The sequence below is a fragment of the Hemitrygon akajei genome, chromosome 22, assembly GCF_048418815.1.
Source record: "Hemitrygon akajei chromosome 22, sHemAka1.3, whole genome shotgun sequence".
Lineage (NCBI taxonomy): Eukaryota > Metazoa > Chordata > Chondrichthyes > Myliobatiformes > Dasyatidae > Hemitrygon > Hemitrygon akajei.
Genome location: NC_133145.1, coordinates 61819651 through 61836899, shown reverse-complemented (window position 1 = coordinate 61836899; position 17249 = coordinate 61819651). Strand labels below are relative to the sequence as shown.

Sequence of the window (17249 nt, the reverse complement as noted above, 5' to 3'; positions counted from 1 at the left end):
TGATATCTGCAATTTCATGTGATTTTTGTGCAGTTCCTCTTGGCACCTGTCTGGTATGCGGATGGTTCATACATTACTGATGCCACTTACTTGTCTTGCTGACAACTTCTGGATTCTCAAATTTTCTCTCAACGAAATGTAATGGCAAATTCTGTTTAAGTTATAAGCAACTGTATGCTTTTATTAGAAAAATTGTGGTTTCCTATTTTTTTGTTTCACTGGTACTTACTCAAGTGCCAATAATCACCCTCAGAGTGAAGGAGCAACTGTTTATATTCCATCTGGGTACCCTCCAACCTGATGACATGAATATCAATTTCTGCTTCTGATGAACTAATTCCTACTCCACCCCACCCCATTCCCCACTCTGACCTTTTAATTCTTCTCAACTGCCTATCATTTCCTCCTGGGTTCCTTCCCCCTTCCCTTTCTCCTACGATTCACTCTCCTCTCCTATCACATTCTTTCTTCTCCAGCCCTTGACCTAGCTTCACCTATCACCTCCCAGATAGCCTCTTTCCCCTCCCTCCACCTCTAATTCAGGCATCTCACCCTTTCCCTCTCCGTCCTGATGAAGGTTTTCGGCCCGAAACATTGACTGTTTATTCTTGGCCATAGATACTGCCTGACCTGTTGAGCTCTCCAGCATGTTGTGTGTGTTTCTTAATCAGCAGTATGGCAGATGTGATATTTCCCCTCCAGTTTCTGAAAGTCAAAAGGTTCAATTGCCACACTTGTTTAAGCTGGTCTTCTCTGAGCTTCAGTTAGTGAATTTTATCATTTTCTTTGGGGGCATAGGATCCTGGGAGATGACTTTGTGGATTACAGCTATCTTTGTAGGGGATACAATCAAGTGACTTCTAGCCCTTTTCAAAGGACAGTTAGGAGATGCCAGCAGTACTGTGGATGTACTTGCCCAGAGTGGGCAAGAATAGATTTCCTTCCTGACAAGATAATCTAGTGTCTTCCAGGTCACTATTACTGATGTTACCTTTTTATTCTACTATTGACATCCTGTTAATGTGAGTATCTGTCTCTTGACTCTACTCTCTGTTTCCACTCCACTATTGATTTCCTAAATGAGCCAATAATTTGCTTTCTGTTCTACAGTATGTTTAGCTTGTATTCCATTAAGCGAGATTGTATCGTCTTCTAGACGTCCAGGTAAATAATACCCAACCTTAAAAAAATTTTCAACAGCAACTATTGTAGATTCCAGATGACCATATGTTCAATTCATTATTTAAATGATAAGATAATAACTGGACCATTACCATCTTAGAATTGTTGGAAATTGTGACACAGCTGAAAACTGTTCATCCCATTATGAAGATCATTTGGTCTGTTCCATCTGTGCCATTTGAACAAAAGATAAACCATTACAATTTCCAGCATTAAATACTTTGTTCCTCAGGTTGGGGTTCAAGTACACATCCCATTACTGCTTGCAACTTTAACTGCCTGCGGTATTAGAGGCAGAAACATTAGAGACTTTTAAGGGACATTCAGATAGGCACATGAAAGTGAGGAAAATTGAAGGACATGGACCTTGTGTAGGCAGAGGGGATTAGTTTAGTTGTCCATTTGATTAGTAATTTAATTGGTTCAGCATATCATTGTGGGCCGAAGGGCTTGTTCCTGTGCTGTACTGTTCTATGTTTACCACTTTCAGTGAGTGAGGTCCAGACCCCTATCATCCTCTGGTTGAAAAGTATTTCCTATTCTCCCCTCTATCAATGTTCTTGGCTTTTGACTCCACTGCTAAGGGAATAAAATTTTCTGTTTACCCTACTTAGACCACTTATAATCTTATATAATCCATCAGCCTTCTCTATTTCCCCAGTTTATCCAATCTTTTGTCATTGCCTCAAACTTCATGTCCTGAGAACATCATCCATAAGCTGATTAAGTGTTTCCTGTTTGTATCCTAACATATAGGACTTGGCAAAATTGAGCATTTTAACCAATGAATTCTTTTTAGGCCTTTAATTATACTAAAAAAACCTGATTATGTCAAGTGGATATAAAACAGATCCTTATTGTGTCATTAATTTGTATCTTAGGTAATATTATTGTCTTTTACTCTCCAGTTCTTTTATCTTGGCATTGTCACATATGCACCATCATTAGCACTAAGCCAGGGTAAGTGACATTTTCTTATGATACTTATTTTGTTTAAATGAAAGACTACAAGTCATGCTTTGTGGATAGCACTCTTCTGAGCTGGAAGCAATTATGTTCAACTTCCACACTCCAGAAAAATGTGGGCAAAGTTCAGGGTACCACATTGAGTGCTGCACTTTTGGGCGTGATGTTAAGATGAGCAGGAAAGTTTTTCCTTGAGTGTTGGCCATCATTTATCCCTCAGTGAATATGACTAAGTTAGATTACCTGGGCATTATTGCTGGCAGGAGATTCTATCACGTTTTCTATTTGATGGAAGTGACTTAACTTCAAAAGTGTGCTGGATGCACAGTGCTTTGGGGACATCCGGAATAAATGATATGCATAATGTAATTTCATTTCTTACATATATCAAGATATCCTAAAGTATTCATGTTGGTTGGCTTGTGTCAATGATTCTATACTTTTGAGAGGTGGGGTTTTTTTTTGGTATTGTTTAATGTGTTTTTACAGTAATGGTGCAGGTCATCAATCATATTTGTTGGGGTTTCAAACTTTGTAACATAAATTGAATAATAATAAATCTTTTAAATAATAGTTTTTTCTTTCAGTTTGAGGAGGATCAACAAGAGAAAGTTCAAAATAAATAAACTTATTAGGAAAGTACATATATGTTTACATATTCAACCCTGCAATTCATTTTCTTGTGTGCATACTCAATAAATCCAATAACCATAATAGAATCATTGCACCAACATGGGTTTTCAAACAATGTGCAAAAGACAATAAATTGTGCAAATACAAAAATAAGTAAATAATAATAATAAAAAAATATCGAGAACATGAAATGTCCTTGAAAGTGAGTCTATACATTGTGCGAATATTTCAGTGATGGGGCAAGTTAATTGAGTGAAGTTATCCCCTTTGGTTCAAGAACCTGATGGTTGAGGGTAATAACTGTTCCTGAACCTGGTGGTGTGAGTCCTGAGGTTCCTGTACCTTCTTCGTGATGCAGCAGCAAAAAGAGAGCATGACCTTTGTACTGGGTGTCCCGAATGATGGATACTGCTTTCCTGCAACAATGCTCCATGTAGATGTGCTCAATGGTGGACAATGTAGAGGATTAATATGCTTTCCCTTTCCAAGATCAATATTCAGACTGATAGAAGGGTTCTGAGTCCAGGCTCCTTAATTCAGTAGTTGGTATAATGAGATGAATACAATTACAGTGTTACAGCAGCTAATATGTCTGGGTGTACTAATGTCCTGCAATGCTACCTAGAAGAACTCAAAGCTGTTGCTGCATGAGGATGAGAACAGATTTAGCTTTGATCCTGTTTTTCAAATCTATTTTGGGAATTATAAGTCATAAAGGTAAGTTGAATACTGGCTACTAATGCATTCTTTATATTTTAATGTTACTTAAATCTAGCCTTCATATGACCTTTGATCTCATCTATAATGTACTGCTATAAGTTGACATCATCTGCCTTTCCAAAAGGCAAGCAGTGCAAACTCTGCTACTAAGTAGACAAGGTGAGGAGGTCCTGAAGAGAGATTATAGAGAGCTACTGTTGGCAGAAAGGTGTAAAACAGAACCTCAAGGGTAGTAATCTCTGGAATTCTGCCTATGCCACTCACCAGTGAGGGTAAGAATAGAGTGATTTGGCAGTTGAACGTGTGGTTGAGGAACTCGTGCAGGGGGTGGGGGTTTAGATTTATAGACCATTGGGATCTCTTCTGGGGAAGGTAGAACCTGTACAAAAGGGACTGGTTACACCTGAACCCAAGGTGGACCAATATCCTTGTGGGTGGGTTTACTAGAGTTGTTCAGGATGCTTTAAACTAATTTGGCAGGAGGATGGGAACCGGAGAGATAACGCTGAAGATGAGGTAGTTGGTTTACAAACAAAGTCAGTGTATAGTGAGAGTCCTAGCAAGGAGAGGCAGATGATAGGGCAACATTGCAATCAACAGGATGAGTGGACAAAATCAAAAAGCGTGAACATAGGAATGAAGGTGTTATATTTGAATGTGCAGAGTATATGGAATAAGGTAGATTAACTTGTAGCACAGTTACAGATTGGCATGTATGAAGTTGTAGGCATCACTGAATCATGGCTGAAAGAAGATTTCAGCTGGGAGCTTAACATCCAAGGATAAACATGTATCAAAAGGATAGGCAGGAAGGCAGAAGGGTGGGGTGGGTCAGAAGGTGTTGAATTATTGTGGGTGGATCTAAGGAATTGAAAGGGTAAAAAGACCCTGATGGGAGTTATATACAGACCCCCAAATAGTAGTAAAGATGTGGTCTACAAATTTCAATGGGGGGATAGAAAAAACACGCCTAAAAGGCAATGTTACAGTAGTCATGGGGGATCTCAATATGTAGGTAGATTGGGAAAATCAGGTTGGTGCTGCATCCCAAGAGGGGGCATTTCTAGAATGCCCACGAGATGGCTTTTTAGAGCAGCTCATGGTTGAGCCCACAAGGTGATTAGCTATACAGGGTTGGGTGTTGTGATTAGAGAGCTTAAGGTAAAAGAACCCTGAGGGACAAGTGATCATAATATGTTCAAATTAATCCTAAAATTTGAGAAGGAGAGGCTAAAGTCAGATGTATCAGTATTACAATGGAGTAAAGGGAATTGCAGAGGCCTGAGAGAGGAGCTGGCCGGAATTGATTGGAAAGGAACACGGGCAGGGATGACAGCAGAGCAGCAATGGCTGGAATTACTGGAAGCAATCTGGAAGGCAGAGATACATACTTAACAAAGAGGAAGAAGTATTGTAAAGGCAAGATGACACAACCATGGATAAAAAGAGAAGTCAAAGCTAACATAAAAGCCAAAGAGTAGGCATGTAAAAGCAAAAGTTTGTGGAACATTAAGGATTGGGAAACTTTAAAAAATCAACAGAAGGACTAAGAACCCTGAATTATACAAGAAGCGCGTTGAACTCCAAACTAAATTTAACCTTCTGTCCAAGTCGAACGCCAACTTCTCGAAAGCAAGAGTCGCTTTTATATTCATGGGGATAAGTCTGGTAAATTCCTAGCCAATCAGCTGAGGCGTTCCAAAGCCAAACAACATATTACAAAGATCCGGAAGGAGAACGGAGACTTTACATCGGATCATTTAGAAATTAATGACGCATTTAAAAATTTTTATTCTCGGCTTTATTCCTCTGAATCTCTGAATGACAATATCTCTGTGGATCAATTTTTACAGAATCTGAATATCCCCTCACTTTCATCTGATTTCAAAGCCAAACTCAATGCGCCTATATCACCAGAAGAAATATCTTTTGCAATTTCTGCACTGTCCTCAGGGAAATCTCCTGGACCTGATGGGTTCCCTGTGGAATTTTATAAATCATTCTCTTCACTTCTTTCTCCTCAGTTACTTTCAGTATTATCTGACTCGTTTAATTACGGCAAATTGCCACCCTCTTTCAATGAGGCATCTATTATTCTTCTTTTAAAAAAGGACAAAGACCCAACAGAGTGTTCCTCGTACAGGCCGATCTCTCTGCTCAATGTTGATGTAAAGATCTTAGCTAAAGTGTTGGCTCATAGATTAGAAACCATTATTCCCTCCATTATCTCTGATGACCAAACAGGCTTTATTAAAAACCGTCTCCCTTTTTTTAACATTCGGCGTCTATTTAATATTTTATACTCAGTTCCAACTGGGACTCCTGAATGTGTTATCTCCCTTGATGCGGAGAAAGCATTTGATCGTATAGAGTGGAACTACCTTTTTGCAGTCTTAGAAAAATTTGACCTCGGCCAAAGTTTCATCTCTTGGATCCAATTGCTGTACCTGTGTCCTACTGCTTCTGTTCTAACTAATTTTCAGAAATCCCAAGTATTTAATCTCAAACGTGGCACCCGTCAGGGATGCCCCTTAAGTCCCTTTCTCTTTGATTTGGCTATAGAACCTCTGGCGATAGCATTTCAAAGTTGTCCTGAATTGACTGGGATTTGGAGAGGGGGTGTTGAGCAAAAGTTTCTCTCTGTGCTGATGACTTATTACTCTTTCTCTCAAATCCGTCTACATCCTTACCTCTAATGTTTTCACTTCTTGACCAGTTTAGCCAGATCTCTGGCTATAAACTCAATTTACATAAGAGTGAACTTTTCCCAATTAATAAAGAAGCACAAGAACTAATATTTCGTGATCTCCCTTTTAAAGTAGTCCATAATCAATTTACTTATCTTGGAATTACAGTCACAAGGAAGTTTAAAGATCTCTTTCGTGAAAACTTGTATCATTAAAGTACTTCATTATAGAAGATACAAGTGCTACCCATCTATGGTCATTGAGACACGTCACCCTGCTCTTCTTGGGCACTGATATTATTGATGCCTTTTTGAAGCCGGTAGGAACCTTAGGTTGAAGATGTCCTTTATATAGATATGTATAGATGCATATAGATAGATCAGAGTATAAATATTTTTTTAAAATGCAATGAAAAAATTCCCCTGATGGAATGCACCCCAGGGTACTGAAAGAAATGGCAGAACTTATAGTAGAGGCTTTGGTGATAACTTACCAAAATTCTCTGGACTTTGGGCAGGTCCTGGCAGATTGAAAGATGGCAAATGCCACACCACTGTTCAAAAAAGGATGTAGGTAATAGGAAGGTAACTATAGGCCAGTTAGTTTAACATCTGTAGTTGGGGAAATGCTTGAAGCTATCATTAAAGAAGGAATAGCGAGGTATCTGGAAAGAAAAGGATCCATCAGACAGATGTAGCATGGATTCAGCAAAAGTGAGTGAGTCCTGTTTGACAAACATATTGGAATTCTTTGAGGATATAATGAGCACAGTGGATAGAGGGGAACAGATGGACATTATTTACTTGGATTTCCAGAAGGTGTTCGATAAGGTGCAGCATAAAATACTTACCCATAAGATAAGGATGCATAGAGTTGGGGGTGATGTATTACCATGGACAGAGGATTGGTTAACTGGAAAGCAGCAAGTTGGGATACATGAGTGTTACTCTGGTTGGCAATCAGTGGGGAGCAGTGTACCGCAGGGGTTTGTGCTGGGCCTGCAATTGTTCATGAAATATGTTAACGATCTGGAAGAGGGGACCAAGTGTAGTGTATCTAAGTTTGCTGATGACACTAAATTGAGTGGGAAAGCATATTGTGCAGAATATACCCAAGAGTCTGCAGAGAGATCTAGATAGGTTAAGTGAGTGGGCAAGTGTCTTGCAGATGGAGTGCAACATTGATAAATGCAAGGTCATCCACTTTGGAAGGAAAAATGGAAGATCAGATTATTATTTAAATATTAAAAAATTGCAGCATGCTGCTGAGCAGAGGGACTTGGGCTTGCTTGTGCATGAATCACAAAAGGTTGGTTTGCAGGCACAGCAGGCTGTTAGGAAGGCAAATGGAATGTTGGCCTTCATTGCTAAAGGGATTGAATTTAAGAGCAGGGAGGTTATGCTACAACTGTACAGGGTGCTGGTGAAGCTGCACTTGGAGTACTGTTTGCAGTTCTGGTCTCCTTACTTGAGGAAGGATATACTGGCTTTGGAGGTGGTGCAGAGGAGGTTCACCAGGTTGATTCCAGAGATGAGGGGGCTAGACTATGAAGCGAGATTGAACTGCCTGGGACTGAATTTGCTGGAATTCAGAGGAATGAGAGGAGATCTTGTTGAAACATATAAAATTACAAAAGGGATAGATAAGGTAGAGGCAGGAAAGTTGTTTCCACTGGTAGGTGAGACTAGAACTAGGGAATATAGCCTCAAGATTTGGAGGAATAGATTTAGGACAGAGATGAGGAGGAACTGCTTTTCCCAGAGATTGGTGAATCTGTGAAATTCTCTGCCAAATGAAGCAGTGGAGGCTGCCTCAGTAAATATATTGAAGGCAAGGTTGGATTGATTTTTTGTATAGTAGGGGAATTAAGGGCTATGGAGAAAAGAAAAGTAGGTGGAGATGAATCCATGGCCATATCAGCCATGATCTTATTGAATGGCAGAGCAGGCTCGATGGACTAGATGGCCTATTCCTGCTCCTGTTTCATATGTCCTTATGAGAGGAAGTACAGGGACCTGAAGACCCACGCTCAATGATTCAGAAACAGCTTCTTCCCTGCCATCATCAGATTCTTTGAATGGTCCATGAACATTACTTCATTGTTAAATTTTAAAAAACTATTTATCTGTAATTTATTGATATTTTATGTCTTTGCACTGTACTGCTGCCAGGTTATATAAGACAGATAATAAATCTGATTTTGATTCCTTTGGATAAAGAAGACTAAATTTTCTTACTAGAAATATTGCTTCTGTTTGAAAGGTTATTCTGCTGAGCTCAGCTTTCTGTTGCAGCACTTATGGTTATCATAGCTGTAAAACGACCTCAATATTCTGCATCCTACAAACTTAAAGTCTTAGATGTAAGCTATAGACATCTGCTTATATGCACTGTACCTTTCCTGGAATGCAGTAGCAATCAATGTTGTTTGCAGTTCCCACACATGTAGTTCTTTATTACTCTATCTTTCACTCTGAGATGTGAACATAAATCACCAGGCAATCACTCAGAATATAGTACTGTGCTGACTACGAGCTTCCTGTGAGTTGATAATATTTGTCTTGAGCTCATCTTTCTTTAAAATCCTACTAAAAATCACACTTATGACAATTTGATTGACATACACTCCCCCTTTGATTGTAGTATTGTTATTCTATTGAACTGGGACCAGATCTTGAAATCTCCAACATAGTAATTTTGGATGTCCAACTATTGGCGCAATATAAATGATTTATATGGAATAACATTTGTAATCAATATTTTGAAAGTCTCGAGAATGGGTTTTCTTCTATGGAGATTCTGATGTTTATACAGTTTGAGTACGCCTGATCTGTAATTCAAAAATCCAAACATCTCAAAATCCAAAAGTATTTTGAGTGTTGACATGACGGCAGAAATGGAAAATTCCACAAGGCACTGGGAAGGTTCCCAGGCAATGCACAGGTCTCTGCATACCACAGACAGTTTTGAGAAGTGGCCTCATATTTGTAATGAACAGAAATTAATGAAAAATAGAAAACCACTGCATAAAGTGAAAAATGAAAACCTCAATCATGTATTGAAAGAGTGGATTTGTCAGTTGGAATGACCATGTGCCACTTAGTGGAATGCTGATCATGAAATAAGCAAAGATCTATCAGGATGAACTGAAAATTGAAAGAAATTGTGAATATTCATCAGGCTCATTGCAGAAATTCAAGAAAAGGAACACACAAATTTTTAAAAGAGTTGTGGTGATAAAGTGATTGTTGATCATGAAGCAGCAGAGAAATTAATTGATGAGTTTGCCAAGATTATCGCTGATGAAAATCTAACATGCTGAAAGGCTGTATCACCGCAAATCTGTGATGAACAAGTGTAAGCCAAAGACTGCATACTGGTAGCAGGTAAATTCAGTGTAGGAAATGATGGCGATCCCAACTAACTCATTATATATTCCAAATTCCGAAGATATCCAAAATCTGTACTTTCAAAAGACTTTTGTGTCAGGAGGAGATGCATTTGTACCATTTGCAAAGTATGCAGAAGTAAAAAAAGGGTAAAGAGAGCAAATGCTGAAAATACTTGGCAAATTAGGCCATATTTCATAGAATGCTGCCTGACCTGCTGAGTAGTTTCAACACTTAAGAGTTTTTATTTCAGATTTTTAGCAGCTGAAGTTTTTGGTTTAAGTTTTAATTATTGTCTGGAAGGAAAGTTTGTTTGTATAACTAAATACTTTCAAGATTTTCTTTCGGCTTACAGCTTGATTGAAAGGTTCAATTGTGAAAATCTGCAGAGTATTATTTGCTATGAGTGTGTTTAACTCTAGTAGACTTTATAAGGTATTAAGTAGATCCCTGCAATGATTGGCAGTTGTACTATAAGATTTTAGTTAGAGATATAGAATCATCGGCCCAATGAGATGCATCATCCAGCAATCCCCCTATTTAACCTTAGCCTAATCACAGGACAATTTACAAATGACCAATTAACCTACTAACTGCTACACCTTTGGACCTGGAGGAAACCTACGCATTTATGGGAAGGAAGTATAAACTTGCTACGGAGGACACCAGAAGTGAACTCCAAACTCTGATGCCCCATGCTGTAAATGGTAGCATAGTAGTTAGCACAACACTTTACAGTACTGGTGACTTAGGTTCATTTTCCGCCTCTGCCTGTAAGGAGTTTGTACATTCTCCCTGTTAGTGTGTGGGTTTCCTCCCACAGTCCAAAGCTGTATAGTTTGGTAGGTTAATTGGTCATTGTAGATTGTCCTGTGATTAGGCTAGGATTAAATTGGGGGAATTGCTGGGTGGCATGACTCGAAGGGCTGGAAGGGTCTGTTCCGCGCTGTATCTCAATAAATACAGCAGCCCAATCAGTGGCAGGAGCAGACTACAGCAACAAGGTTTCTTGAAGTTCAGTGACACTTGTTTAAAAGTGCAGAAGGGACAAGTGGGGCAGCCATTGTTAGGAATAGGCCAGTGGTGAGAGTAGGAGTGTCAGGCTTTGGCTCAAAAGAGGCATTGGCTCTGGGTAAGCATTTATTAAGGTTCCCTTTTTTCTCTCTTATTGTACCTAGTGAAGTAAATAAATAGCTGTTGTGTGTTCTTCATGCCGGATGTTGGAATTCTGGGAGAACCCGAGTCTGAAGGTCATCCAGCTGCAGCTCCTTGAAGACCATGTTAGGAACCTGGAGCAGCAGCTGGATGACCTTTGGCTTGTACGGGACAGTGAGGAGATAGTCAATCAGAGTTACAGGGAAGTAGACATCCCTAAGTTGCAGGAAGCAAATAGCTGGGTGGCTGTAAGGAGAAATGGAAATGTGAATAGGCAGTTAATGCAGAGCACCCTTGTGGCCATTCCCTCAATAATAATTATACTGCTTTGGATACTGTTGTGGGGAATGACCTCCTAGGGGAATGCCATGAAAACTGGGTTACTGACACTGAGCATAGGTCCGTGGTGCAGAAGGGGAAGAGGGAGAAGAGGGGAACGGTCGTGATAGGGGACTCAATAGTCAAGGGAACAGACAGGAGATCAGAATCAGATTTATTATCACTGGCATGTGACGTGAAATTTGTTAACTTAGCAGCAGTTCAATGCAATACATAAAATAGAAGAAAAAATAATAATAAATAAATAAGTAAATTTTATTCAGGATACATTGATTAAAAATTGTACAAAAAAAAAAGAAATACTATATATTTAAAAAAAGGTGAGGGAGTGTCCAAAGGTTCAATGTTTATTTAGGAATTGGATGGCAGAGGGGAAGAAGCTGTTCCTGAATCGCTGAGTGTGTGCCTTCAGGCTTCTGTACCTCCTACCTGATGGTAACAGTAAGATTCTGTGGACGTGAACGGAACATCCTGATAGTATGCTGCCTTCCAGGTTCCAGGGTCAGGGACATCTCAGATCGTGTCCACAAAAGTTTGGAGAGGGAGGGAGAGCAGCCAGATGTCTTGATACAAATGACATAGGAAGAAAAAGCAAAGAGGTCCCGAAAGGAGAATTTAGAGAGCTAGGTAGAAAGCTGAGAAGCAGGACCTCCCGGGTTGTAATTTCTGGATTGCTACCTGTGCCACGCACCAGTGAGGGCAGAAGCAGGATGATTTGGCAAATTAATGTGTGGCTGAGAAGCTGGAATAAGGGGCAGGGTGTTAGGTTCTTGGATCATTAGGATCTCTTCCAGGGGAGGTATGACCTGTAAAAAAGTGATGGGTTGCACCTGAACCTGAAGGGGACCAATATTCTCATGGTGCTGGTAGGGAGGGTTTAAACTAATTTGGTGGGGTGGGGGGTGGATGGGGTGGGAACTGGAGTGAAGGGATTCAGGTTAGGATAGATGGTAAGAAAGCAAAGATAGCGTGCAGTCAGACTGTCAGGAAGGGCAAGCAGATGATAGGTCAAAATTGCAGCCAGCAGGGTGAGCATCAGTGCATTAGGGATGCAGAATCAAAAACGGTAGCAAATACAGTACTCAAAGTGTTATATATCAAAGTGCATGAAGTACAAGTAATAGGGTGGATGATTTTGTTGCAATATTACAGATCGTCAGGTATGATATTGTGACATCACTGAATCGTGGCTGAAGGATAGTTGTAGTTGTAGCTAATGTCCAAGGTTACCTTTTGAATTGGAGGGATAGGAATGTAGGCAGAGGGAGAGGCATGGCTCTGCTGGTGAAGAATGGCATCAATTTAGTAGAAAGATATGACATAAGATCGGAAGATGTTGAATCCTCGTGGGTTGAATTAAGAAATTGTAAGGGTAGTTACAGTTTGGCAGTTATTTGATGGCAGTTAATTCAGGCCTCCCAACAGTAGCTGGATGTGGACCACAGATTACAACAGGAAATAGAAAAGACTTACCAAAAGGGGAATAAGGTGCCAGGTAGATGTATTCCAAAAACAAAGAAATATGCAAATGACAAAATAGTACAACCTTGGCTGACAAGGGAAGTCAAAGCTAATGTAAAAGCAAAAGAGAGAGCAAACAATGAAGCAAAAATTAGTGGGAAGACAGAGGATGGAGAAGCTTTTAAAAACCTACAGAAAGCAACTAAAAGAATCATTAGTAGGGAACAGATGAAATATGAAAGCAAACTAGCAAACAATATCAAATTGAATAGTAAAAGCTTTTTCAAGTATGTAAAAAATAAAGGAGAGATGAGAGTGGATGTAGGACCACTAGAAAATGAGACTGGAGAAATTATAACAGGAGATGGCAAATGAGCTAAATGAGTATTTTGCATCAGTCTTCACTGTGGAAGACACTAGTAGTGTGCCAGATGTTGAAGGGTGTGAGGGAAGAGAAGTGAGTGCAGTTACTATTACAGGGGAGAAGGTGCTCAAAAAGCTGAAAGACCTAAAGGTACATAAGTCACCCGGACCAGATAAACTGCACCCTAGGGTTCTGAAAGAGGTCGCGGTAGAGATTGTGGAGGCATTAGTAATGATCTTTCAGAAACCATTGGTCTCTGGCATGTTGCCAGAGGACTGGAAAACTGGAGAGGCCTCACCTTGAGTACTGTGAACAGTTTTGGGCTCCTTATCTAAGAAAAGATGTGCTGGCATTGGAGAGTGTTCAGAGGAAGTTCATAAGGATGATTCTGGGAATGAAATGTTTATTATACAAGGAATGTTTGATAGCTCTGGGTCTGTACTCCCTAGAATTTAGAAGGATGAGGGGAATCTCATTGAAACCTTTCAAATGTTGAAATGCCTAGACAGAGTAGATGTGGAAAGGATGTTTCCCATGATGGGGGAGTCTAGGACAAGAAGGCACAGCCTCAGGGTAGAGAAGCATCTAGTTAAAACAGATGCAGAGAAATTTCTTTAGCCAGAGGGTGGTGAACTTGTAGAATTTATTACCACAGGTAGCTGTGGAGGCCAGGTTGTTCAGTGTACTCAAGGCAGAGCTTGATAGGTTCTTGATTGGATACGGCATCAAAGGTTACAAGGAGAAATCTGAGGAGTGAGGCTGAGGAGGGGAAAAAAAGGATCAGCCATAATTGAATAGGGGAGCATACACAACGGGCCAAATGACTTAATTCTGGTCCTATGTCTTATGGTCTAATGGTCTAAATAAAGTAATAGAGCCATGCTTACTGTTATGCTACTATGGTGCTCCAAAAGGAAACTGTTTATTGGTGAAGAGTTCTGTGTCTTTCTTCAGTGGAGAGTGGTTGGTAAGCAGGAGTGTGGTTCTCATCAGAAGCAGAAAGTGATGAATGTAAAACACTTTTAATATTTGATTTCAACAACAAATTGAAATTATATAATGTGCTTTGCTGTATCCTAGATAAAAACTCCTCATTTTGAAGGCCAAGAAAGCAGAGACACTAATGTAGGGAGCCCCTATTTTGGCCTCTCAATTAATGGCCATGTTTTTGATGGACTTTGCCACCCTGACTTTTGTTGGAGTGATCTGTACCTCTGGACTGCTGGCTGATATCTGCCAGATTTTATGAAGAGTGCAAATCAGAATAATTGAGCATGTAGATGTTAAGAAAGAGGATGTGCTGGAGCTTTTGGAAAGCATCAACTTGGATAAGTCGCTGGGACCAGATGAAATTTACCCCAGGCTACTGTGGGAAGCGAGGGAGGAGATTGCTGAGCCTCTGGCGATGATCTTTGGGGACAGGAGAGTTTCCGGAGGATTGGAGGGTTGCAGATGTTGTTCCTTTATGCAAGAAAGGGAGTAGAGATAGCCCAGGAAATTATAGACCAGTGAGTCTTACCTCAGTGGTTGGTAGATTGATGGAGAAGATTCTGAGAGGCAGGATTTCTGAACATTTGGAGAGGTATAATATGATAAGGAGTAGTTAGCATGGCTTTGTCAAAGGAAGGTTGTGCCTTACAAGCCTGATTGAATTTTTTGAGGATGTGACTAAACACATTGATGAAGGAAGAGCAGTAGATGTAGTGTATATGGATTTCAGCAAGGCATTTGATAAGGTACTCCATGCAAGGCTTATTGAGAAAGTATGGAGGCATGGGATCCAAGGGGATTTTGCAATCCAGAACTGGCTTGCCCACAGAAGGCAAAGAGTGGTTGTAAGTGGGTCATATTCTGCACGGAAGTCTGTGACCAGAGGTGTGCCTCGGGGATCTGTTCTCGGACGCTTACTATTCATGTTTTTTATAAATGACCTGGATGAGGACGTGGAGGGATGGGTTAGTAAGTTTGCTGATGACACAAAGGTTGGAGGTGTTGTGGATAATGTGAGGGCTGTCAGAGTTTACAGCAGGACATTGATAGGATGCAAAACTGGGCTGAGAGGTGGCAGGTGGAGTTCAACCTAGATAAGTGTGAAGTGGTTCATTTTGGTAGGTCAAATATGATGGCAGAAAATAGTATTAATGGTAAGACCCTTGGCAGTGTGGAGGATCAGAGGGATCTTGGGATCCAAGTCCATAGGACGCTCAAAGCAGCTGTGCAGGTTGACTCTGGAATTGAATTTAGGAGCCGAGAGGCAATGTTGCAGCTATATAGGATCCTGGTCAGACCTCACTTGGAGTACTGTGCTCAGTTCTGGTCGCCTCACTACAGGAAGGATGTGGAAGCCATAGAAAGGGTGCAGAGGAGATTTACAAGGATGTTGCCTGGATTGGGGAGCATGCCTTATGAGAATAGGTTGAATGAACTCGGCCTTTTCTCCTTGGAGCGAAGGAGGATGAGAGGTGACCTGATGGAGGTGTACTAGATGATGAGAGGCACTGATCGTGTGGATAGTCAGAGGCTTTTACCCAGGGCTGAAATGGCTGAAAAGAGGACACAGGTTTAAGGTGCTGGGAAGTGGTACAGAGGAGATGTCAGGGGTAAGTTTTTTACTCAAAGAGTGGTGAGGGCGTGGAATGGGCTGCCAACAACGGTGGTGGAGGCGGATAGGATAGGGTCTTTTCGGAGGCTTTTAAATAGGTACATGGCGCTTAGTAAAATAGAAGGCTATAGTTAAGCCTAGTAATTCTAAGGTAGGGACATGTTCGGCACAACTTTGTGGGCCGAAGGGCCTTTATTGTGCTGTAGGTTTTCTATGTTTCTATGATTCATGATTCAATGTCATTTAATGTCATTTCCAGTGCACAAATGAAAAGGAGAATAAAATAATTTTTACTCCAGATCTGACGCTGCACAGAAAAAAACATTAAGATAAAGAACACAGTAATTAAAAAAATCACAAATATAAATACATAAGACATTTTATATACATAGATTGATTGTATGTTCATAAATTGATTCTAGACACAGGAGTATCTGTACATTATGTGACTGAAATGAAATGATAAAATAGTGGTGGTTATAGGTGTGAAAGGTTGAATTAGTGAGTGGAGGGTTTAATCAGCCTTACTGCTGGGGGAAAGTAACTGTTTTTGAGTCTGGTGGTCCTGGCATGGATACTATGTAGTCTCCTCCCTGATGAGAGTGGACAAACAGCATAAGAGCAAGGTGTCTGGGATCTTTCATGATGTTACTGGCCCTTTTCCAAACACCTATCTGTATGTCCTTGATGGAGGGTAGGCAAGTGCCAGTGTTGTGTTGGGCATTTTTGACAACCTGTTCTGGAGCCTGCCTGTCTGCTGCAGTGCAGTTTCCATACCACACAGTGAGGCAGCATGTTAGAATGCTCTCTACTGTGCATCGGTAGGATGCAAGTATACTGTAGATGTGCATAGTCCCGCTCTCTTCAACCTCCTCAGACAGTAGAGGCATTAGTGAGTTTTCCTGATTGTGTGATTGGTGGATCTCTGTCTTTACATTACTGCATGAAGCATTGGTTAGTATAACTCCTGTAAGAAATTACTGCCAACAAGGCTGTATTTTCAAAATATGCCCAGTATTTACAAATGTCTGAGGGCACAGGAGCATGATGGGTAATTCATTGCAGACCTGGACTAATGATCCTGAGGCGAAGGATTGCAAGCAAGTTTCAGCTTGCTTCTCCGCGACATTTACTCAGATCTGTGCTGAACTAACGGTCTGGGGACAGACTTACTTTGTGCACTTCAGTTAGGAATGCTATTTGCTTGAGTTTATTGTTTGCATGATTTGTTTCTTTTCTGCACATTTGGTGTTTAATGGTCTTCTTTTTAATGGGTTATTTGTTTAATGACTGCCTGTTAGGAGAAGAATCTCATGGTGGTATAATGTATACAGTGATGTATCTAAGGAATGGCAGGTATGGCACGTGCCCTGGGCACCACTTGAAGGGGGGGGGGCGGCACTGAGCAGCTTCTATTAAAGTCAGACAAACCATCCTCAGATAGTGAAAAAGGAATTTTCTTCAGATGTATGATCTGTCTTTGATTATCATTGGTGAGAAGCACTAGGATGGCCTTATTTCAGAGCATTGTGTAAAAAGACCATGAAATGTTTCTTCACAAAGAAGAAGGAAAGTGGAGCTGAAGGACAGAAGAGACAAAAGTTGGAGGAGGAGGAAGCCAAGAAGTCGAGCACATTCTTCATGCCCTTCTTTGAAAAGCCCGAAACAAGTAGTTTGACACGTTCTATGGAGTTGCCTGCACCTGCTACAAGTTAGTTAGAATCCGAAGGTGGATCAAGTACCAATGTGTC

At 40.6% G+C, this 17249-nt stretch overlaps 1 protein-coding gene across 1 annotated transcript in view; it reads left to right on the top strand.

Annotated features, from left to right (window-relative positions):
• Positions 1 to 17249, top strand: part of LOC140714900 (sodium-coupled monocarboxylate transporter 1-like) — a 66393-nt gene that overhangs the window by 5882 nt on the left and 43262 nt on the right. The window contains exon 5 of the mRNA XM_073026569.1: positions 2091 to 2142. Coding sequence (XP_072882670.1) covers positions 2091 to 2142 — 52 coding nt within the window. The remainder of the gene's footprint in view (positions 1 to 2090; positions 2143 to 17249) is intronic.